General features: G+C 40.3%; 1 protein-coding gene across 2 annotated transcripts in view; it reads left to right on the forward strand.

Moving 5' to 3' along the window:
• LOC124409913 overlaps positions 1 to 26,437 on the forward strand; it is a 50,417-nt gene that overhangs the window by 15,097 nt on the left and 8,883 nt on the right. For both annotated transcript variants that reach the window (XM_046887867.1, XM_046887868.1), the window contains exon 2: positions 3,433 to 3,641. In XM_046887867.1, coding sequence (XP_046743823.1) covers positions 3,433 to 3,641 — 209 coding nt within the window. The remainder of the gene's footprint in view (positions 1 to 3,432; positions 3,642 to 26,437) is intronic.

The raw sequence follows: 26,437 nt of genomic DNA on the forward strand, positions 1-26,437 counted from the left end.
TCCGTTGTGCGGTATTTTATTCTCTTTTTCTTCTCCTCGTCTCTCTCCTTTTTCTTTCTTCACCTTGGCGGTATACATATACCTGCAGATATAACCACGGTGACACAGAATCAGACGCGGTGGCTCAGCGATCCGGGGATGCAGGGAAGAAGAACATAAAAACAACAAGACAGCGAGCGGTCACTCGCAGTCCGTGATATGGCAAAAGAGGAAGAAGAAGAAGAAGAAGAAGAAGAAGAAGAAGAAGAAGACGAAGAAGACGAAGAAGAGAGCAGAACTTTGTAGAGGATCAACGGAGAAATAAGGCGAACTCGGTGCGGTAGGTGGCTACGGCCTCAAGTCCCGCTCACGCTCCTTCCTCTCCTCCTTCTCCTCCTCCTCTACCGAAGACGACGACGACGAGGGGCCCATAGCGTGTTTTTGTCCCCCGTCTGGGCCCTCCTGATGCTCATCGTTTTTTGTCTGGTGTACCCGCGTGCGCCGCCGACGATGCGATGCCGCGATTCCGACGACGATGAAGACCCCTTACATTGCAGCGTCGATACACGGAACTGGCAGCTCCTGCTGTTGCTGTTGCTGTTGCTGTTACTGTTGCAGCAGCAGCACCTGTCCGAAGCAAGAGATTTTAGTCATCGCCTGAAGTATGCACATCGAATCACCGCATTGACGCGAGGTCAAGCAGTTATATGCGCCAGAAATCGACTGCCATGCACGTTTCTTCGTCGAAGTGAGTCTAAAATTTACTAACCTTCCAAACGCGCACTTGTACCATACATCTCGAAAATACTAAAACCGAAAGTTGTATCCGATCATTATTTGCGATCAGAGAAACACGCCGTACCTATACTTGCAAGGGTAACGGATACAGAAGACAGTTGGGACAAATTATACGTTCCATTTCCTGCTCCGGTAACTAAAATACTCGCATCCTGTACAGTCGAAAAGAATTCCACAATCGATTCGAAACTCCGCCTCGAAGTCACAGAGTTCATTCATATAGAAAGTGTAGAGAAATCAGAGTGTCGTATCTCGTTGTGCTTTATCCTGCGACAATATCCTGAACTACCACACCTGTGGCTAATGACCATTACCATACGCCGGATAAACGTAAAAAGTCTTTGATCGTTCTTGTGGCACGTTTCTCCTCCTCGCTACGTGCATACGATATATATAGGTATACCCTGTAAGTACAGTCCATGCACTGGACACTGTGCAGCCGCCACCGCGGCAACAGCAGCACGGCTGCAACGCGCTCTTTATTCAACTTCATTTTATTTTCATTCGAAAGTCGCCGCCACCGCACGATGCCTGAGGACCTGGTGAGCATGTGTATGTGTGCGATGCGTCCGTACCTACCTCCTTACCTGCAACGGACCGCAGGTGTCTCTTCTTCTCCTTCTCCTTCTCCTTCTCCTCCTCCTGCAACAGGACGACGCTGACACGTGTGCACGTCATACCTGCTGCTGCGCCGGTCCTGTAACTATAACCACCCCAAACCCTTCCTCACTTTGGTACGGACGAAATTCTGCACAGTGGGTCCGTCCTGGTCCTGATGACAGAGTGCAGGACAGGATATCATGGGAGCTAAATCGGCAAATTTAAAAATAGAAAGACGACAAAGAGAATGACTCAAATTTAAACGCTTTGTTGGTATTCAATTGCCTTGTTCACTTGCATTATATGCGTATGCAACGGAGAAAGAATAACACTGCGGTAGCTGTCTTCACTTGTTTTTACTCTCCGTTTTGCGGTGTACCTACTGGCGTACCTTGTACCAGTCGGGTTATTGTCCTGGTTTCGATCTCACTGATGCGGATTCAAGAAACATGTGTCGAATCGAACTAGTCGTTTCTATCGAATGTTTTTACGCCACGGTATTTTCCTGCCCGCCGATCGGTGTTTTCAAGTTTTTAGAGCATAACGACTAGGTTGAAATACTCGTACAATGTTTGGACGAAATCCTGAACTCCGAAAGAGCGGTTCACTCAACGATCATCGACGAACGGTACGGGCATGATTCACATGTGTGAGCTAGTGTAAATACACACGCTCACACGCTGACGAAGACGTGTAAAAGAAAACAAAATTCCTAGACCGTGACTCGACAGGAGAGTGAGTCGTGGCTTAGCTGCGCAGGCTTTTCCTTATACTCTTGTTTTGTTGTTTTCCTCCTCCCCGTGGCTCTGCCTCGGTACGTAACCACGTCACAGGGTATAACGACCGTCTCCTCAATAACCCATATTAAAAATCAATCATCACGCACCGCGAAGAAAACGATGTCCACCGAACGGATGCGACAACCACACCTGCATAAGGACATCTAATGACCATTTTACAACCGGTATAGCCTGCATTCTGGACGCATACACTTCGTCGCGTCGTTAGTCCCGATCAGTATTATATAACGTAATTTTCACAGGAAGATAAAGAATAATCAAGTACCTTGCAGGCATACCGGCAACATAAAAAGCGTAAAAGTTGGCCAGACCATGACGGTAAACAAACACGATCTATCTTCTTTCGATCGCCGCCACAACAACAGCGTCTGCGTTCGTCTCTACCGTCTGGCTAATTCAGGCTGCCTCTCAACTTGACCACGTGCCATAATCCAAATAACCCTCAATAAGCCAGCCTCCGTCTCATTATCATTTGCATGTCTTCTATCCCCGCCGTCATTGTATTTGAGTACCTGTTGTACGGATACAATCCGTATTATGCGCGCGTGCGTCATTAGTATGCGACATGGGAACCTACCTGCCTTCCAACGATACTGCAGTGACCGAGTTTCCTAGAGTAGAACGAAGTCCGCTTACTTATTTTGCACACTTGCACCGCGACCGTCGTCTTATGACTGACTCTCCGCATTGCCGTGTCCCGCGTTTGTTGTTGCTAGTATTTTCGATCATCTCTACTGCCTCCACACTCGTCGTCGTATAGATATCACTAGTAACAACGTGAACGTACATCCATAAATTATACCTTGTAAAGTGTAAACCCGGCGGCGTGCGGGTGCGGGTGCAGACAGGCAACCGGGGTACAACGCGACGTACCTACGTAGAACCTGCGTCACATCCTCATCGTTGATCACACACAGCCTAATTGCACCCATGCACGGCAGTCGGTCTGTTGATTCGACGAGCGAGTATAGGACTGAGTGCTGCTGACCCACTTCTCTATAATAACACGACGCCAAAATGATGCGTTAATATGTATCCAAGCGCACATTGATTCGCAACGTGTTTTCCGCTACGTCGGTTATACAATTACAATAATCATTCTTTGTTGGCACCGTACGTTGTTCCCATTACGGTCTTGCGTTATAACTGCAACTATAGTGACTCGATGTACGCAACAAGAAATCTATGTATTTATCAGGATAAACCACAAAACAATATGACAATGACAAGATGGGTGTTACACGTGTGTTCGCAGTGAGCCGTAGCGGGTATATTCTGTCCATCGTACTCGTTCTGGCGGTGGGGGGGATAGTTGGAGTACTGGCCACGGTGTCTCACCACTTCCATCGCCGGCATCAACGTCGCCTACCCGAAGCCCCCGGGGCTCCCGACGACGCACTCTCGACGACCGACGATCGCTACCAACCGCCGTCCGATCGACAACTTCACCATTCCGCCACGCCGGTGAGTGTTCGAACAACAACTTTGCCCTACCCCTGCATCGTAGACGAGATCGTAGATCAACAAGGCGATATGAAGTCTCCGCAGTCGGGGGTAATTTATCTCTTACATAACAACAATGTAATGTCGTAACAATTGCTGCGTGCACTTTAGTCCGGACCATTGCCTCCCACGTGCCTGCTGCAGGTTGCACCGGTGTAAACGAGCGAGCTGCTTGTTCACAATTGGTGAACCATGTATCATCGTATCGGCATGTAACGTACGAGGTATAATTATACTCATACGGTCATTGCACCGACGCTGTGCGTTGCATATGTAGTCTTGCGAAAATCGACGGGGTGCGGGATTACAAATAAAGAAGAAAACGAAAAAAAGAATAAACAATACAATGTACACAATTGCAGGTATAATCAAATAAATATATGTCTCAGGTGGAAGACTTGAGGCTGGATAAGTAAGTGACGGGTATATGTAAGGAGAAAAATATTGTATTGTTGTAAGCAGGAGAGGGAAAATAATCTTCGTTACACGCTGGGTAGATGATACAGGCGTAAACAATGCAACCAACCGACTTGACTAACGAACCAACGCGTTGCAGTATCTCTATTGCTTATATTTACTCACTTGGTTGCGACTTGTCATATGTATTTATGTATTTATATTATATTATGTATGCGTGCGCCTATACGTAGAAGCAAAACACTAGATGCGTGCATGCACAATAAGCAATGAAACGAACGATACCTACCGGTGTTGTGCCGATTAGACTGTCACCGTCTGCATGCATCGTCACATGCTCCGTTCTCCTTACTTTTCAGCCTCCGCCTCGGGTCCTCTGCCCGCGGTCTCTCCTCTCCTCTCCTCTCCTCTCCTCTCCTCTCCTCTCCTCTCCTCCGCCACGTTCACCAGACATAATATTTACTTCTTGGTGGAGCGAGAGAAAGAGAGAGTTGCTCGCGCCCACGCGCCGACCGCCATTTTGGATCGGGAAGGTCGGCCCGAAGGTCCGACACCGGACAACGTGGGCTAAGCTCTCCACCAACCTGTCTCCCTTTTCGTTACTTCCTTCCGCCTGTCTCTTCGTTTCATGTACTTCCTTGCCTGCCGTTTGTTTATACTTTATACATACTTACTTCCTCTGTCTGTCAGTCTGGCAGTTCAGGAATCTTTTCAGTTGTTGTGTAGATATGCGGTATTTGGATCATTATTTGTAAAATTGTTCCAACTAACTTTGGATACTTGTTAAAAAGTTCATAAACGTTAGGAATATGCAACACTTAAGGGGTAACCGGGGGGTTAATCACTCTTAAAATTTTGGTGTATACTTTTGTACCGGAAATCTTGTGAAATCTCTTGAAATTTTCTGAAATCTTCTGTAATTTTGGAAATCTCATGAAATTTTCTGAGATCATATGAAATCTTTTGAAATCCCCGAAATTTTGTTTTCAAAAAATACTTCGAAATCGCATGAAGTTTCGTGCAATCTATTGAGATCCCTGCGGTTATTTGAAATCTTTTGAAATCTCTGAAATCTTTGAAATCCCATGAAGTCTCTTGTAATCTTCTGAAACCTTATGAAATCATCGGAAATCTTTTAAAATCTTTTGAAATCCCTGAAATATTTTCAAATATTTGTAATCCGGAAATTAGGTGTACATCAAATCGACGAGCGATTAATTCCTCAGGGGTAACATCAGTGTAAAGAACCCCAAAAAATCACAATTTTTCTTGTCGGATGGAAGAAAAGGTAATAAGATATTTAAGAAAGTTATTAGGCATGTATTTAAGTATAATAATAAAAAAAAAATTACCATCAACAAATATTCAAAAATGACATGCGGCACGCAGTGTAAAAAAAAAACAAAAGAAAAAAATTAATCACTCAATCTACATATTAATAGCTACAAAAATGCGTAGAGGATTTTCGATAAGTTGATTTAAACATTATCTATTAAAAAATAAGTGCTCTTTCGTTGCTCGAAAATTAACATTTTCATTCAAATACTCGCCCATTACACAAAAATCAATATTTTAAAAATCCCCTATGCGTTTCTATATCTATTAATATGTAGATTAAGTGACTTCTTTCTTTTCCATATTCAAATTGTACACTGCGTGCCGCAGAATTCAACATGTCTCGCGAGAATGGCTCCAGTGTCGCCATTTTTTTTTTTTTAAATACTTGTTGATAATAATTTTTTTTATCATTATACTTTAATATATGCTTAGTAACTTTCTTAAATATTATTGTCTTTTTAACTTTTCCTCCATAAAAAAAAAACCCCCAAAAAAAAAAAAATCGTTAAAAAAGCGCTTTTCTTTTGTTCTTAAAGAGACCTTACATCTCAAGTTACTCGAAAGTCATTTACCTATTTCAATCGTAACACAAAATGCAGGAGAAATTCGTTACGTATTATTACATAATATACTAACAATAATTATTCTATTTCATAATACTCCGAGTAAAAAAACCCATATATCTGATCTATGGTTGCAACAAGGCACAATATACACAGTGGAAAAAACATGGAATAAACCTGACAACCGTGAGCACGTGATCGTTATGTCTCTGCCGCATGTAACATGATGGATAGATGGATGGATGGATGGATGGATGGATGTATGTAATCCTTTCCGACTCGGCAGACGCGATTTTGATAAAAATCATACCCCCGCGAGGGGTTGGCATCCTCCACGTGTTGTATATATTTATACACCCTCACCCCCCCCCCCCCCCTCTCCTCCCCCCCGCCCTTCATCCCCGCGTCGTCACTCCTGCACGAGTCGAAAGGCTAGAGGTTGGCTGCCAGGTTGGGCGATGGGGATGTCGGGTTGGGGGGAGTTCGCGAACAGCTTTTTTTTCTTTCCATTTTCGGGCGTCGCTGTCTGGGTCGCCTTTAAAGAGGACGGCCCCAGACGGACCGCGACAACACCGACGGAGAATCCGCTCGAGCACGTGCGACGACGACCTTCTCGTTACACAGATACACCTACATATATATACATCTATACATGTACAAGGTATACACACACGGTATCTTGTTGTACGTACAGAAAATTTTGCACAGGATTTGAATTTAAACTTCATCACCTAAATCCTGTTCTCATGCTGTTGTTTTTTTCTTCTTCTTTTTTGGTTTTCTAGTCTCTTGAATGAAACGATTTTATATGGTATACATTACTATCGTTACATCATATCTCCTGAAATTTATATACACGTATCGCACCTTTGTTTTTTTTCTTTTTTTTTTTTTTATATTCTTTTCCGTCACGAACGATATGCAATTATACACACCGAGAGAAATATTGAAAAAATGCGTATATACATATATGTATGTACGTACGTATGTATAGATTATGCAACTACTCCTGCAGCTTGTCCCTGGTGATCGCATTGTGACCTTGGCATTGAAGCGCGAAATTCGACCGATTTAACCATCGTCTCTATATATATATATACATATATATACTTACACACAACGGCAGTCACCCTCTCTCTTTCTCTCTGCGTATGCGAGAGGGATAATTTCTGTACAGACTCGAGCCTGGGGTTGGAGTTGGAGTTGGAGTTCGAGTTGGAGTTGGGGTGGCTCGACGGCGCTTCTCCTCTCTGTGTGCGTCAGTTATACCCGGCACGTGGCGCTTTATCGCTAGGCTGTACATATGTATTACGTATATAGGTATAACGGACTGACGACGCGGCGGGAGGAGAAACGGACTTGCCGAGGGTTAGGCGTCTATATCTATGTGTGTGTGTGTGTGTACCTATATACATAGGGGCGATTCGGCTCTGCCTATGCAAAGCTTTATACATATAATCAGATGCCCAAATTTTGATTTTCCTGTAGACAGTTTTGGTTACATACGATGTAGCAAGGGATAGCGTGGTGCCAAGGGTAGAAAATCACGAAACTTTCTATAGTTTTTCTCTTGGATTTGATATGTATATAACTATATGGGGTACATTTCCTGTTGTCCGAACCAGAAATTTGATTACACTTGTTTTTTTCGGGCGGGGTGGGGCGGGGGGGGGGGGGGGGCTGAGAGCGTGTTCGTGTGTTCAAAAACAAAAGTATGGTGCTTCCGAACTTTGGATATATATTTCAGGATAGCAACAATCTAAAGAGAAGAAATGTCTTATTGTGTGGAAACGTGTTTTTCCTGCGTCGTGTCTGACAATGAGATGCTTCATAGGTTCTTTTATTTTTCATCCACTTCTTCTCGGTTTGTTTTTCTTACCGTGAGAAAATAGTTACAAAAAAAATGAAAAAATATATACAGAAAAGAAAAAATTATCGAATGAAAAATTAACTTCGCTAACGAATGTTGTTATGAAAATACAATTATTCGACGATCACGATTTTACACTCCGGACGTGTCACATTAGGTTTCAACGCGTTGATTATTATAAAACTGCTTGCGAAAAAATTGTACTTTCACTTTGTCTGTTATAAATTGCATCTATAAGCTTATATATATATATATATATATATATATATATATATATATATATATATATATATATATATATATATGAAATAGGAAAAGAGAATCTGGAGAGAGAAAGATAGAGAGAGAGTGTCTATATTTTACAATACATATAGATATATGTATACCTATACAGTGCAGCGCAATTTATTATTACATACGCTTATGTCATAACAAACAGGTTATATTCAACTTCAAGAGAACATCTGCACATGTATATTGTATATTTGTTCATAACTTATACACTACATACACGAAAGTATGAGCATTATACACGGTTAATATCACCTATTCAAACTTTTCACGTTCCAACTTCAACATATGTTCATTGCGCAATAATTTCATTATCATTCATCTAATTTTCAATAATGCGCACATTTCGATCCTCTTTATCTATCTATCTATCTATCTATCTGTCTGTCTATTCATCTATCTACGTCTTTTGGATTCGGCACGTTTGTTCGCCCCCAACGATGAGTTCCGTTATTGCATTACTATTATTATTATTATTATTATTATTATCACAACAATACACAGTTTTTCGCGGTCGTCGACGCTAATCCTCGTAGTAGAATTCGTTACATGTATAATATGTATAGATATTATACATGTATGGATGCGTGTGTGTGTGTGTGTGTGTACAGTTATAATATGGTAACATAGCTGTTGCCGGTGGATTGCTCGTGCTGCATATAGCTTTGTTTTCCGTTAATGAATCAGCCTTGACGCTCTCCGATAAGATCGGCCGATAACAAGCGAGCATTCAATCCCTCTCGCCTCTCTCTGTCCTCTCGGTTTTAAAGTCTAGACGGTTACGTAATCTCTAAAGAAGGCGTTGATTAGACCTTCGCTTACGTAGTCACAGTATAAGTATATAACGTATTTATATATATAATATATGTATGTGTATACTTATCGGACGTACGTAGGTATATATGCGCACACAACAGGCGGTTGGCTATGGGTACATAATGTGTATGTACCAGGTAACGGCTTACCGAAATTACCAAGCGGGATTCCCATTCCGTATATATTATACGTAGATACGCGTTTAAAGCTTTTACGTACATCGACGGAAAATACTCACATACGCATGTGTATACATTAGGGTGTTGAAGAATTTTTGCCCCCTCCCCCCCCCCACCGTCCGCCCATCGAATCAACTTCAAATAATTTGAAAACAATTGGATAATTTTTTCAGATCTTTACCTCCACTCTGGGATAGTCCGCTTTGTGATCGAAGTTTTTTATGGAAATAATATGGGAAAAAGTTGTTTCATCGGTATATATTTTGTTACAAGAGTAATAATATTTTTTTGAAAATATGTTTTAGGCGGCATTAGTGATACTATGTGTAAAAAAAAAATTCACGACAACAGCATCCTGTCCTTTGTTGATGTTTGACCTCAAATAACTTTTGAAAGAGTAGATTTATCGTAAAATGACAAGAGACCTTTTTTGTAGAACTTTCAATTTCCTACAAAGACATGTTTATGAATTTTCTATACGACGCGTCGTTATCTAGTTATAAAAATCGCAAGGAACAAGAACCATTTTTGTCATGTTATTCTTATGGAAAGTAGAAAATCGCGATGAGGGACATCTTGAAATTAAAATTAAGAGCTCCCATTTTAACAGGCGCCTTTTTTCGGTATCCTGAACAATATTTTCTGTATATATTATACATGTAATAAAACGTACTTATACAAATTTACGTATGCATATAAGCGATAAAAACTCACACGTGGCGCAATATTCGGTACATCGACTGTAGGTTGGTTTTTTTCTCACCACCTACTCTCACCTATTTTTATTTCTTTTTGTTTTGTTTAGTCGCTCACTCGTGCAAACTTTCTTACCAACATTATTCATCATTTTTGCATCTATGCATATGAACATTGAAGTGTGTAAAAAAACTTCCGTTACACGAATAAAACTTCCTTCTGTATGGTTGGTGGATAATTCGATATCACACTTCTTCCCTTCGAATCAACGATTTCTTTGACCTTCTTATTCCGATGCATTTGGGAACGTGTGTCAATCTGAATAATGCTAAATCGTATGTAGTATGAAAAATCGATTTTCAAAGAAGAGAAAATATAGAGCGTTTAATTTTTTCGCTGTAGTATAATAATACAAGAATATTTAATTATTATAGAATCTAGTTACATTGAATTATTTTATTTTCTTCTCATTTTTTCTCAACAATCGTACACAATCAATTATATTTTAATCCCGGATGTGTTTCAACACCGCTGCCTTAATGCTGTGTTGCTGCTGCAACAAGCAAGCGGAGTCCCGGACATGACGCGGTTGACTCGTCTGGCCGAGTTCCGCCCGATATTTATCCCCGAGTGCATTTTCAATTGCGCCTTGGTTTTCCACCTCTCTTCGCAGAACCATGCGATCGGGCACAATCCGTAGCTCCTCGTTGATCAAACTCTGGCCATTGCAACGCGTATCTGGAAATATAGGAAAAATAATGTTAATTATTTTCACGTACTAACCGTCGGCTTACGTTAAACGTGATATTTGGTACATAAATGATCGATCGATCGATAAATCGATACATAATATATATATATCGGTAAAAAAGAATGTCTGCAGTGTTGTATTTTTTTTTTTTTTTTTTTTTTTCACCTCTTTGCTGATACTTGATCGGTTCGAATAAATACAATATGTGTAACTCGTATAATATCTGATCGTTATCTGTGGTTATGTGGGGTGTGAAAGTTTGAAAAAGCGTTGAAATAAAAACCGTGATGAAACAGAGCTTTGAATTATAGTTTCACCGATGCTAATCGACTTTCATTCGACTATACATATACATAAAAGAGTCCCTGTGATGGAGGAGAAGAAATTCAATTACGTCTTAGAAATCTCATTATTCTGATAATTTTTAAACCGAAGAGCAATAGCTGATTTTATTCGCGAATTAATAAAATGAGCCATTTTTCAATTGTACGACTATTTTATTGAAAAAATAGTGGAATAATCTGACGTGATTTTTCTAACGTTGTTATCAACAAGGTGTTTAAAATCGAAATTCAGAAGTCGGAACGGTTTCGTCTGGATCACAAGGAGACTTTCTCAAATCAGATTCGACTCTTGAGGTTTAACTTTCGTTTTGCTACGTTTTTAACTCGACAAGTTTTCGAACTGACGTGAGTATACGTCTGGCAGATCCTTAAAAAGGAGGATGAGAAAACGAGGACTTCTACAACGAGACCGATCGTGAATGAGCACAAGCAAGCATCGCCGACACGTCAGAGAGAATATAGCCGGTCTCCCCCGCGCGCACGTGTGTTTTCCTACTTGTTATGTCGATGAGTCAACATTGGCGGCGCGTCTCCTAGACGGCGGCCAGACGTCCCGTATATGTATGTATGCACGTATGTGTGTACATACAACGTAAACCGCGTTTCGTCTCTGTTGCTTGCCTGCCTGCCTGCCTGCCTGCCTGCCTGCGGCGTCTGAGGTCACTAGACTGGCTCTCCGATTATGCTTATTAGACAATTTTTAATTACGGATGACGAGAGTGAGCGCAGCCTCAGGTGCCTGACCCGCCGCCTGCTGTTTCCATTTCCCCGATCGATCATGCAGGCTCGAGTTTTATTCGCAATTTCGTACCTACAGTTCAATATCCTAACATGATGTTTTTATTACAATCAAGTAATTTTCGCAAACATTCACTTTTATTTGCAACGTCGTTTCTTATATTCCATCTTATATACTTACGTGAGTAATCATAGATTAGTCGAAAATCGTTGATTGCGGTTATGATGTATTGCACTAATAACACTTGTGTGAACTACGCCGAATATGAAGGCCGTGCTTAAGTTTGTGGGTATGTGGAAAATCACGGAATTAAACCTGACCGTAATAACTGTTTGGTATATGTATACCCGTAATTAATACAATTGTTATCACATATCATGTTATCCAAATGTCTCGGGGGATTTTTATTTTTAACACAATATCATACTTTCTTTTTTTTCTTCCTTTTTTTTTCGTTGTTTTTGTTGCTTTTTCGTATATATATATATTCTCTGTTTTCGCACGCGTCAAGATATTGAAAAAGAAAAGAAATATATGAATACGATTTGATGAACAAATTAATGAAAGACAAAATAAGTGTATTCCAAATTTTCACATTCCAATAATATAATAACCTTTCATTATGTATAGTGCGAATTCATAACGACAGAATGATCCGTCGTCTGCTATAGTTTGATGCGCATGCGCTACAATCGGAGAGCAGTTGTTTGCCAGGGTGACCAACCGTCATAAATTTCGACGATATTTCACCGCGATGTATCTAACCTTAAAAATTTTGACAGCTATCGGTGATTGATTACAACTGCTAGTGACAACTGTAAAAAAATTTTTGTGTAAAGTTCACGACGGTTGGTCATCCTGGCAAACAACTGCTCTTCGATTGTTGTAACGCACGCGCATTAAACTATAGCTGATGACGGACCGTTTCGTTTTTAATAATTCACACTGTATATTTGTTAGTAATTATCGACAGCTAATAATATAGATATACACGGTATATCTACTCTTAGGGAAAAAAAAAATTTATACGAAAGTAAGAACAGAAGATCGACGTGTTATTTTAATATTCCGTATGTTTTTCAATCCAATTTTATCATTCGCATTCATACGTATATTTCAATTCTTGCATTATTATCTTATCTTCCTCTTCTTTCTTATAACGCAATTATACACGTGCGATGTAAACACGCATACGCACACATAAAGTCACGCATGCATGCAAATTGTATCGTATAATAATAAGTCATGTATAAATTTTTCTCCCCGTTTGAAAAATTCTCACCCGGCCTTGAAGCTGTAATACATATAACCTGCCATTATATCTATCTCTTTAAATTTGCTCATCGTTTTTTCTCCCTTCGCGCTGGAATCACAGTCATGCCAGACGCTATTATGTATATCACATACACTATATAAACACTATCTATTAATCTCTAGTATCTGTACATGTATATACATATAGTGGTATATAACATACTAATTTAACACCTTCATATACATATATATTAGGGTGGCCCAAAAACACCGACTATTTTTTTTTTTTTTTTGAGTCTCGTGTGACAAAATGTTAGTTTTTGAGGTTTTAAGAGCCCACTCCAAAGGACAGCTCGAAAAAAAAATTTTAAGAGTTCGCTCCAAGTTTAAAAAAATGTCAAAAATCGTCAAAAAATTAAATTAAAAAAATTACATTTTCAGTATTTTGTTTGATGTTTAATTCATGTCGTGGTGTATTGTTATCGATTCTTTCTTACTAAATTAAAGAAAAATAATGTATGAAATTTTAATATAAATATTAAAAGGTCGCTCGAAAGATCTAAAGAAATGCACCAAAAAGTTGAAAAAAAATTATGAGCGACCTTTGAAAATTCAAATTTTGAACTGAAACTTTCGGAAACTTATCTTTCTTTTGTCTATAAAATTATACCGTAACGAGAAAAAAATTTAAAAAAAAAATCGATTTTTGACGATTTCTGAAGTTTTTAAAAATGTGGAGCGACCTCTTAAAAATTTTTTTTCAACTGTCCTTTGGAGTGGGCTCTTAAAACATCAAAAACTAACATTTTGTCACACGAGACTCAAAAATAAAAGTCGTTTTTTTTTGTGCCACCCTAATATATATAATATATATATATATACATATATTTAATATTTGATGTAGTATATAGTATGTATACAGATTAATAGATAGTGTTTGTGTATGTACATACGTGTGCCTCTGTGTATATAAATCCTTCGGTCGATCGATCGGCGGGAAATTGTTGCTTCAACTGGACTCGACTCGGCGTCCTTCCGTCATCCACCTGCAGAACGTCTTCGTCGGTGACGGCTGACGTTTGCACTGCAAGATGCAGCCCAGTGACGACGAGGACCCGAGAAGAGATGCAACATGGCAACAACTGCAACAACTGCAACACAGAGGAATATTATACGTACGCAATAACCTGTGAATGTATATATGTACGAAGCATGCACAGTCCTACACGGGCGTAGGAGACGATCGCATAAATTGGACCGCTCCAAGAGCAACCAAGAGCAACCAAGAGCAACCAACGCGAGGAGAGGAGGTCGGTCACCCCGCTATTCGCACACAACACAACACAACACGAGACACGACTCTCCCGGGCTGTACTCTCTTTTTTCAGAAGAAAGAGATGAAGGAGAAGAAGGAGAAGGAGAAAGAAAGCCGCGAGGCGTAATGGGGGGCCGTACGGCGGCATGAGGTGAAAAGAAATACGGACGGCGGGAAAGGGGGGCGGAAAAAGGAGAAAACACGACCGTCGGCTGACCGGTGTCTGTCTGTAACCCACCGACCCCCGTCCTCATGGCTTTGCCTGCTTTGCGCTCTTCGGTACTTACTTCGGCCGCTGCACATCGCTCGAGGTGCAAACTTGAGGAGAGAGTAAGAGAGAGAATTTATCTTCCAGGGTATAACACCTGTAACCATTGAAATTGTAAATATTGACGATGATTTGTAAAAGAGAAGAATATAAATTATACAATTACTGATCGGAGAGTATAATTTAGCTATAGTTTTGTCAATGTCGCTCCATTGATACGAGAAAATTGTTAAACCAAAGACGAAGATTTACGTATGGTACAGATTTGTTTATCCCTTCTTTAGTTGTTTTAAATTCAACGTCTTTCTGTCTGTCTGTCTCTCCGTATGTTGGCTTATAACTCGAAAACTATACTCAACCGATTTTTATTTCTTACTTTTCTGTGGATAGCTAGAATGTCTGGTTAGTTTTTAGGCTATATTTTGTTACAACCAGATCAATATTTGTCAGACAAATCGGAAGGGGATCATCACACGCTTATGCAAACGCTGAGGTTCAAGAGTTTTTCAAGGTCTCGATGAGCTCTACTAAAAAGTACACGAGAGCATATGGAGAAAACTATGTCTATAATAGTTTTTCTACAAGATGCATTTAAAAATATTTTAGTTACCACGCTGCGTACAGGGTGTTTATATTAACTCTGGACATACTTCTAGGGTGTGTACAGTTCGTAGTGTAATGAATCAGATGTGATCAATTTCGACCCAATATTTTATTCGGCCCTGAAGAACAGTACAAAGTTCTCGTGTGAAATGAAGAAAATAGATAAGCTTTAAAAAACGATAAACAATTTAAAGAATAACAAAACAATTTTCTGTATTTAGGAATATGGAGAATTTCACGACTTCAAACTGATCAATCACACTCGGTGTTCAAAGTGTCCGACACCTTAAAGAAGGCACTCCATGAAACTTTTGGTTGTTTTCCATAAGTTTTTTAAATTCTATTTACAAGCAATGGAAATTGTTTTTTTACATTTTTATTATCAAGTTTATCATTTTGTTGATTTCACACGAATTCTGTATACTGTTCTCCACACACTCTGAATAAAATGACCTGACCTGACTCAACTTTCTTGCCCCTTATTTTTTGACACTTGATTCTAATGGGAAATTTAATTCTTGGCAACTACTCGGTCTGCCCGTTACGTTTTCAGCCCCTGCGGAACCTACCCTAATATCTAATTTTAAATCCTATATAATCCATCGCAACTGACCTGCCTACGTTGTAAAGGAACCAGTAACATGTTGCAAGTGTTGTTTTGCGAAGTTGAAAAAAAATTTTCCACAACTGTGATCACTTTGCGGTGCAGTATATGACACAGGTATGTACGTACATATACGTCACTACGTATATCATCCACGTGTGTAACTCATTCGGAAATAACCGCGCGTTGAGTCAACAACAGCGGGCTTTATGTATTGTTTTCACATTCATTCAACCCCCCCCCCCCCCCTCCCCCCCTTATGCGCGAATAAAAACCACCGCGTGTCGCGTACATGATCATCGTATAATACACCGTTTCGAGTATTTTATACCTACACTGCAGTGCAGTCGCGGGTGGCGAACGATGACGGTGATTTCTTTTGTCAAATTGCCAAAAGGCTGCAGGTCCGTTCATATGATACGAATGATACGTTAAACGTAGGTGTAGGTAGATATGTATATATTTATATATATGAGTTCGACTACGGATTGGTGCGAAAATTTAATTCACGACTTTTCTAATTGTCATTCTCTCTGCATGTATAGCTATATATATGGTATACACGGGTGTATTCATTTTATATAGCTTTTGTAATTAAACCTTGTCTAGCGTATAAACTGCGATGTAATTTCTGTTTACACCCGTTTTTATTCTTCCGTATGTTGTTATTGTCGTCGAGATTAAATTATACAATCATGCCGCCGCCGCTGGAAACGCGCAATTATACTTGTAGGTGTACACCTTATCATAATAACGTTGGACAGTAGAAGTTAAAAAATTCAATCTCAACATCGCAGGAATTATTTGCCTCCGCGCACAGTCAATTACACGTAGAAATGAAGGTGAAACAAAGATATAGGACAACGAACACTGAAATAAAATCCTAATCACAAGCATCTGGAATTTAAGAAAAGTCATCAAGTATCATGATTTTTTTCTATTCTACTATAACGAAATACTTATCGTTAACTTTTGCCGTGAAATGAGGAAAAATATACCAACGTTGTGAGAATTAAATAATGCAGTAACACAATCTAGAATAACTTTATTTTAATCAGAGATATTAAAAATCTTTGGTCGCGATCTTGTGTGCAACCGTTGTAACCCGTATCGGATAAATTAGACAACTTGTTGAGAATTGCTGTGTAATTAGGATTTTACAATGCTCACAATTAAGAAATGGCTTATCTTTAATGTGAAAATATGAAAAGACTTTGTTCTTATGTTTTTGCACAGCAGATACAACGTTTAATATTGCCACTTTGGAGATTATAAGCTCTAGTTTTTTACTCGCAGTGTTAATGCATACTGTGTGCTAGATAAAAATTGACTCTCCTACTGTTTTTCCAATGTTTCATGCGAGATTTTATGCTCGGACTTTAAAAAAGAATAATACAACACTGTCTAGAAAATAAACCTTGTCATATATATATAAGCAAATATAATTACAGAAGTGATCGTGAATGTTTCTCGCGACCAAAGCTGTTACGTAGTATCAATAAATAATAGCGAAGTATCCGTTGATGTGCTAGTGCACGCTGCGATTTTCGTATCCCCGATACACAACAATCAGTTCCAAATAGCCACTAACCAGATGTATTTTCCTCAAGATAAGATGTCGGCAATTATTTGATATATACGGTATCGCTTTTCGAATCTCGAGATTCTTGATGAAAAAAAAAGCAGTCAACATATACATAGGTTTATAATTTTCTTTCCTTAATTATCAAGCCAGGTAAGAAAGAAATGTATCCACTATAAAATGCAGGAATTTAATGTGCTCACCAAGTACCTAGCTCTTGGAATGATGTTTCGATATCACCACAGTGTTGTCGATAAACGTGTGAAGTGCGCTGCGCTAGCAACTATTTTTCTCAACAAATGTAAATTTCTCATATCCTGTGCAAGATACAATGTAAACTATAAATCCTTGGTACGAGTATTATATATCGACTTAAGAGTTGATTCGGTCGACTGAATCGAAAGTCCAAAGCGAAGGACTTGCATGTGTCAAACTATATACGGTGCGCAGGACCTGGACGCCGAAAACCACGGCGCGGATGACCTGGATGTGTCAATCCAAGGAGCACAGGATTACGTTTTGTTAGGTGTAACGACCGATAGTGGCGCTACGTCCGCGCTCACAAGCGGCCATCTTTGGGTCTCGGGCGGCCATTTTTATGCAGTTTTATCAATTTCTCATTCAAAAATACCGGCTGATCACGCGTTCTGATTTACTCCAAAACCAATAGGAGATAAGTTTTCGACGGCACTTACTATTTTTTTAAATTCGGATGTCAATATGCATAACCGTTCGATACATAATGAGGTTCCAAGCAGCGTCCTGCGCCTCAAGATTTCAACAATTTTTTCCGTTCGAGTGCATCTTCGGATTCACTTCAAAATCAACGAAGGGCGAGGTTTCGATGGCATCGACCCTTCTTTTAAATTTCACCTCAATGTGTGTAACCGTTTGTCACTTATCGAGGTCCCAAGCCTAGGGGCCCACCCAGAGTCGGAGAAGAAAAAGATTTTTCATTTTACATCAACTTTGGCTGTTAATAAAATTAAAATTAGGGGACAGATTTCAATGTAATTTATACGTCAAAATCATATGGGCAAGATTTTTCGATCTTATGAGTTTCGTTGGAAATTATTCACTCAGCCCGGAGATATGACAGCCTGATTCGGAGCAAATCTTTATTGGAAATCATATTAGACAAGGTTTTCCTTATGGAGGAGGGGGGGTTACAGGCTACATTAAAAAAGACAATTTTCCTCTTAACCATTTACTATTATTATTGTTGTTATTGCTGTTTTTGTTATACCGTTTACTGCCCAATATAAATGCCCGGGTATATTGTCAATGCAGAGAGAGTTTATGCAAAATTAATATAGGCCATGTATAGCATCGAATATCCTCAAATGTGTCACGCGTCGTCCTCCTTCGTTCTGGCTGTGAAAGTCCTTGCTGTAAAAGGAAAATGTAAATGAATGTAAGAGAAAACAAATAATGAAAAACTAAAAATCCCGACGATTTCTGCATTGCAGGACGTGACGTAAAACTCTAAAAAGACCGGTACTAATCGTATTTGCGACAATCACGCACCCACTTTGGGGTCAGTCCCAGTTTTTGTTCTTTTGTGTCACTCGACCCCCCTTCCCCTCCTCTGTTTCTGTACCTGCACCGTTCAACCTCCAAGTATCACGAAATTTCGGGAACAATCGACACGGGAAATTGACACCGAAGCGACGACGACGACGATTCACCGCGACAGTGACAGTCATAACAAAATTATTATTTGCATTCTGAGTTAAACCGTGTGAACGAAACGGAATTTTTATTCTTATCAATATTATCATTATTCTCATTATGCCTGGGTCGAGTAATTTTATGACATAAATTAATTCTTCACCGAGTTCGTATTTTCGTATTGTTTGAATATCGTATCGAAAAAAAATTTATTTCGACTTACTTTTTACACAGTGCATACATACATGTAGCTTTCGATTTAGACTCGTGTGTATAATAACATGCGGTATAATGCATTATATGTATAATATATATGTATGTAGATATAATAAACAGGGTCACGGTGGTCATTGACATACGACGACGATCACAAGTTTTGCCTCTGACAAACGCCACGTGTAATTAATGTCCCGGTTTCGTCGCAGGATGGTATAACTGTTTATGATATATAGGTATATACATATTATATTCAACATCGTCCATATACCCAGCCGATACCCACTGATTGGCTTAAGTCGAGCGGAAAGACCGTCCGTGTCTCTTCTTCCTCCTACCTTCAAGCTTCCTTATCCCTTAGTACATCCCATATTGCAATATACCTTGTAGAGAAAGATTAGATTGGATCAGATCAAGATTTAGGTTAGAAATTTGGCCATATTTTATTACGATTACCATTCTGTACTTGAATTATGATCCAAATTGTCATCAGACTTTCAATTGATACCCTCCAATTCAGTCTAAATTATGATATACATATTTTCAACTGATTTTTGATTTTATCAGTTTTTCAAAAATAATATTGAATAATAATAATAAGAAAAAAAAAAGACCAAAACAAAACAAAAACGTAAAAGTAACAAAATCACCTGGAATTTCTGGCGGTTTGATAAAGCCAAGATTAAAAATTTCGACAATTGTCGTATCATTGCAAATCAATCCGCTCGTATAATGCTAAAATAAATTATCATACCCATGATATTGTTGTTCTTCTGTTTTTTTATTCTAATTTTTATCATCCTTTTTGTAGTTTTTCTCATCGAGGCCGGTCGGTAGAGTATCGGCTGCACGATGTGAATTTCGTTATACTTTATATCCGCGCGCGTTGCTCACTTCGCGTTCATTGCTGCGTTCGTTCGGATGCGCGTGATATAAATTCTCAATTTCTCCGCCGCGATGTTCGCGACGTACGGCCTTCGATCAAATCGTATACAAAGCACTGTACAACACGTTGTCTCTCTGACACAAAGAGTCGCAATTAAACTGCGAGCCGAGACGAATAAAGGAAGAAACTCTCTTATCATATTTCTTACATCTCGTTATACTCCGTTGACTCTATCCATTATACTGCGCGTATACTTACGGGACACATTTTGAATCGCGCGCCATCCTCCCCCCCATCTTACCCTGCCATGCATGTGAAAAAGAGACCTCCAGCGGTACGAAGTACTTCAAACTTATACCTTATACCTGTAATGTAGCACGGTGGCAGGATCTCATCGTAATCTTCGCGTCACTGACCGCTTAAACGGGACCGGCAAGTGCTTATACAAATTCAGTCAGTCCCTGAAGATCAGTGCAAAGCTGTTGCAATAGCAACAGCAACAGCAACAGCAACAGCAACAGCAGCAGCAGCGTAGGTACTTGCAAAGACGGCTTATTGAAGGCCTTCGGCCGCAGGCGAGGCCCGTTCCTGTTTCTATCTCTCTATGGCTTTCTTGGTCACTTTTTTCCGCTGAACCGCAAATCGCACGTACGCCACGTACGTACTCTACAGTCGCGATAAATACGGGCACGTAATGCGTGCTTACATACTTACTTACTTACTTGATGAAAGTAGGTATTATACGTACATGCATGCTGTACGAAACACGAGCCTGTTTCACATATTTTATGCATAATTCACCGATATACATTTGAGGAGACTGTATATAACGCGTGTAAACGCGATTGCGAATTATAGCTAAACTTTGCACCCACGATGTACCGATGAAATTCGTAATTCACGATGTACGTACACGTGTCGTGAAGACTTTAACGCGCGTTCTATGATCCGTGCCAAATCGATGCAGGGCCAAGCAGGAGTCCCCCCCCTTCTAGCAGCTGCACGTTATCGATGACTGCAGTATGTATAATATTATAATACATATTATACTGAAATTTCGTCGTGTGCTGTGCGTATCACGAGGATATCCATCGGTACTATCTCTCTGCAGACTCTATATCATAAAGAATGACTAATCGTAAAGAACTGCAGTTGCAGAAGAGGAGAAAACCGGAAGAGAAATAGACATGGTTTTACGGTATACTACACTGTTAAATATTTACTATATACAAAAGTGTGTATGAAGAAAAAATTTGGTGTTTCAAAAAGAATTGCTCAGCATACTTATCAAGCTTTCAGTAAAACCTTATTTTACTTGATTTGGGTGGGAAGAGGGAAAAGCATATTTTTTATTTAATAAATTATGTAAGAAATGTGAGAATCATATTTGTAAATTCAATATACATACATTTGATGTACGGTATTTGGAATTTACTCAACATACTGCTGTAAACTTACGTGATACATGTACAAAGAAATTCGATTACAATCTGTTAAAATTAAATATATACCCTGGCAAAAGTAATTAATATACATCTCTTATTAATTTTGTTCTGCGATTTCGAATATCCCATAACTGGATTTGAAAATCTTCCGTGTTTGGACTCTGAAATCTGTAGTCAGATTTTGAAGTTCCCGAACCTGATTTCTAAAATCACGCAGAAGAATTTTTGTTCTACTTTATAGAGTACATTAAACGTACTGTTTTTAAAAAATTTTACAAAACAATTTTCGAAAATTCTACAATTTTCTTATGAATCGAGTCAAGTTTTGCCGGTACAAATTTTATACAAAATCCTTAACAATATCAGTTTTCAGTACAAACCAAAGAATTACAATGTAAATTTTGGAATGAGTAATCAAATTTTCCATTTCAGACAATTACGCTGTTATAACATTAATCAAAACCCTTTATTCATCTACTTTTTCACATTACACAGTTTTAGTTTAAATACATTTACCATAAACTTACTAAACTCGTAAAGTAAGTTCAACAAACTGCGATTCAAAATTCCTGTATCGAATTCGCAAACTATAATTCGAATAATTATATTCAAGTTTACTACATTCATCGCACTAAATTTCCATAATATTGTAATAAATTTCATAATTCTGGTTTTCAAATTACTTACCATATTACTTACAATAAATTCACAATACCGTATCCAAATAATGCCCTCTCTACATGTTAAGCAAATTTATAACACAAATTTTTAACCATATGTATACCCATACATGTATACCAATGTAACGAGTTGGTAGTAAACAAGATGCGCAGAGAGAGATTGGTAGAAAAAAATGTTACGAGTGAATCTTGCAGAGGAGTAGAGGCAGGCAGTAAAAAAAAATTAAAAAAAAAAAAAAGAAGAAAAAAAACTGATCATTAGGTACCTACGAACAAGGAATCGCGCCTTATCACGTTCTTCCAGCGTCTCTGTCGGCTCGGTATTCTCAAAGATTCCAGCTAGCCGCCGCCGCACGCCGCGCCGGCTGGTTTTCCACCGCGGTGAGAAACTTCGTCGACGACGATGACGACGATGACGTCGACGACGACGATGAAGAGACGCGGGGCCGGCCCTCGCTCTCGGCCCTGAGATATGATAGCCCGGTTATCAAGCTCTGCTCCCTCCCTCCCACCCTCCCTCTCTCTCTTTCTCTCTCTCCTTCTCCCGCGCCGCGACGCTGCGCGTCTTTCTCCCTCTCACTCTTTCTCTCTGCCCCCGCCCACCGCCCGACAACGGATCTAACGCCCCCTCCATACTCCAGCCCCGGCAACCTCCTGTCTAGACGGTGCACACACACACACACGTGTGCTCGTCGAGCGAACGAGATAGAGAGAGAGAGAACGAGAGGGGGGAGAACGATGACGACGACGCGGTGGCGTGACGGCGTGGTGTTGCGACGGGTTTACGTACGTGTGGCCCCGGGGCTACGCTTCTGTGTTGGTGCACGTGTCCACGAAACTGAGAATGTGTTGGATTGTCTGTGCACTACGGTTTGGCGGCGGTTCACGGCGGCGGGACGCTCGTTGAGGGGCGGCGGGGGGGGGGGGGGGGGGGGGGGTGGACCGTCTGCCTTAGAGCTAGCGCCGTAAGTAGAGCGGCGACCGCCATTCACGTGCGATTTCTTTCCCTGTGTCCTATATGTGTATATACTATACACATGCATCTGTGTATACATATATATATATATATACATGTAGCTATCTTGTATGTAGATTTGTCTACATTTATACATCCATGTGTAATACGCGTACACACACACACACACACACACATAGACATACTTATTTAATGTTACAGGATGATTCACATGCCATATACATGTATATGTGTATAGATTTGTTTCTTATTTATTTTCTTTCAAATGAAATTTTTTATGCTTATGCGGGCAGCAATCAAAGCTCGATTTTTGTTGAAAGGATTATATGTATTGCGTTAACTGTTAGGATCAATGTTTCTCGACTTTAAAAAACTCTGTCACCCCTCGTCTCCATTACGTATCATTCGCGATCAACCACCACGCGCATTTCCCCAACCCCGCATATTTTTTTCATGCATATTCCCATTGATGCGCTTTCTTCCTGTTTCGTCGGTGATTGATTAAGCCAATATATTAACTGGGTGATCACAGACCTGGAAAACCTGGAAATGTCAGGGAATTAAAAAAGGGTCATGAAAAATTTGGAATTGTCAGGGGATTTTTAATTTGGACATGGAAAAAATTGAAGATGTCACTTTTTTATCATGGGAATTGGAAATGATTTTTTGAGGTAATAAGTTCACTTTTTTTCATCGAGAAAACAAATTGGCTCAAAGTAACTTTTTTTTTACATCATATTTTTTCTTTAATCCGAATTGAATTTTAACCGAATGTGAAGTTATTAAGCTGAATGATTTAGGTTTTAGTAACTTACTAGAACTGGTAAAATATCAGGGCAAACTAGGTTGTAGGTCCTGGAAAAATTTGGGAATGTCATAGAATTGTTTTTTCCAAAAATTTCTGACCACCCTGATTAAGGACGTCTCAGAATGATGTCGAAAGGGGTTGAACCGACGAACGATTGTCGTCATTGTTTTCCGTCCAAATTCTCGACCCGACCTATTACTTTCTCTCCGTTTATCCATCTCTCATCATCTCACATCAGTATAAGTACTTATTCTTCGGTTCGCGATAATTTTTGGACGACGAAGGAAAGTCAAGCGAAGCGTAAGATAAGGGGTTCGGAAGGGCTTTTGTCCGTATTACACATACAGGCTACAATTAAAAAAGTAATCACACACCAGAACAACAAACTGCAAGAAAGAGTATGGTGTCTACTAGTCCCAATTTTTGCGTCTCGTCCTACGTACGCTCCTGCGAGTTTGTACCCTCGGATATACTTCACCTAACCAGCCGTCTCGTCCATGAAACGTCCGTGCTGCCTGCTCTCTCCATCTCTCTTTACCCGTACAGGCATACACATTCGTGCATACCTACCTCCTATACCTACATGTATGCAAACGCTCGACGTACCGCGTCTGCGTGATGATGGCTCCTCGGGGTTCTTCGCCGCCGCGTCTGCGTGTCTCGGGGAATACGACGACGACGCGAACGACGGCGTAACCCTCCGTCGGCGAGCCTGTGGAGGGGGTTCGTGGGGCGACGAGTACGCGTGCGGAGGGGGGCGGTTGGCTGGGGGGGGGGGGGGGGGGGGGGGGCGATAGTGCTGCTGCTGTCTCCGGCCGGCGGCCGAAGAGACGCGTTCAGTCAGCCGCTGGACTCGACGAGTTCTAGACCTGTGGAGGCGGCGCGCGATCGGTCCAAAAAAGAAAATTAATATATCTACGTACACGTATGTTTTAATACGATAAAATGAAATATCGGGAAAGAATGTATATTGTTGTACGAATATGCAGTTTATAGTAGATGAAGGGTTGACGAGTGTTGTGATTAAAAAACTTGACCTTTTTTGGGAAATTGAAGGAAACTGTAGTGTTTAAGGAGAACGAGTCTACGATATACGGGGAATTGGTTTTACAGTTTGGTTTTTATATTCTTCTCTTAATGTTTCGGGGTGAGAAAGAAAGTAAGATAGATAGATAAAACTCACTCACTCATTCGAATATAGGAGATAGAGAGGAAAAGTATGTACGCGAGTGGGATCGTCAGTGATGATGATTGATAATCTTGTAAGAGAAAAATTAAATTGAAAGAAGTACAAAGTGATGACGATCTCTTGATCGTCGACCTTAATAGTAGTTTTGTTCGTAACAACGCGGTGGTTGTAAATTTGTTCGTCGGGTGCGGACGAAAGGAGATATCTACGTCGAGGAGGAAAAGCGTCACGACGGTTGTTTGACAGCTGGAGTATCTGCCGCAAGAATAGAAGAGGAAAGAAGGAAGAGGGAAGACAGGAGTAGTGCGAGAGAGGCTCGCTACGTTAGCCGGTTGACAGTCGGTTGTACCTCGGCTACCTTTTCTTCCATAAATTCGGACGGCAACCTGGCGGCGAAGTTCAAATGAAGCTGCGGCGACGCTGCATGCAGACGCTAGGCGTCTCTGTCAAACAATTGAGGAGAAAACTGATCGAGCTTACGTCTCGGATACTTCACGTCCAGGCTGCTAAGTCACGCGACATGGCCCTTGTGGTAGGTTCGAAATGCCCACGTCTTTATATCTCTGTTTTTGTTTCTCCGTTTGTCTGTAAACAATTGTTCCGTCTTGCGAAACGATTCCTGAAGAAAATTCAGGGATCTATCGAATTGAGTGAGATTTAAGAAAAATGAGAACCGCTGCACTCTGGCCTGAATATCTACGATCATAGCCTAGCTGATACAGAGATTCTAGAGTAGCGCGGTAGAATTATGAAAGTCCGGCGAGAGGCCGTTGCAGAGGAGGGACGAAGCGCACCGGGGTTCTCGCCGCCGGTACAACTTCCGCCTCTCTTCTTCTTCTTCTTCTTCTTCGTCTTCGTCTTCGTCTTCGTCTTCGACTTCTTTCGTCGTGTCCCGGAATTCCGTGGAACGCGCGAGCTTTCACTCGCGTCGCGTCGCCTCGCATGCGTGCATTCATGCGTGACCGCATCGTTCTCCAACCTGATACGTCACGCACGCGCATCTTTTCATTTTTATCTTATTCTTGTTACAGCTGCGATGCTTTGCTTATTTTTCGTTTCTCTTATCTTTTTTTTTTTCTTTCTTCAATCTCAATTTAAGAGCAGAAGTTGGATTACTTTTACAGAGCACACACACACATGGAAACTTTCTATATCATTCTTTGAATAACACTGAATGTATGTATACAGTGTATCGCAGAAAGTTGAAGCTAATTGCTGCGACGGCAATTGTAAATTGCGCCATCGTCTGGGTTTCT

Source organism: Diprion similis, chromosome 8 (assembly GCF_021155765.1).
Source record: "Diprion similis isolate iyDipSimi1 chromosome 8, iyDipSimi1.1, whole genome shotgun sequence".
Taxonomy (NCBI): Eukaryota; Metazoa; Arthropoda; class Insecta; order Hymenoptera; family Diprionidae; genus Diprion; species Diprion similis.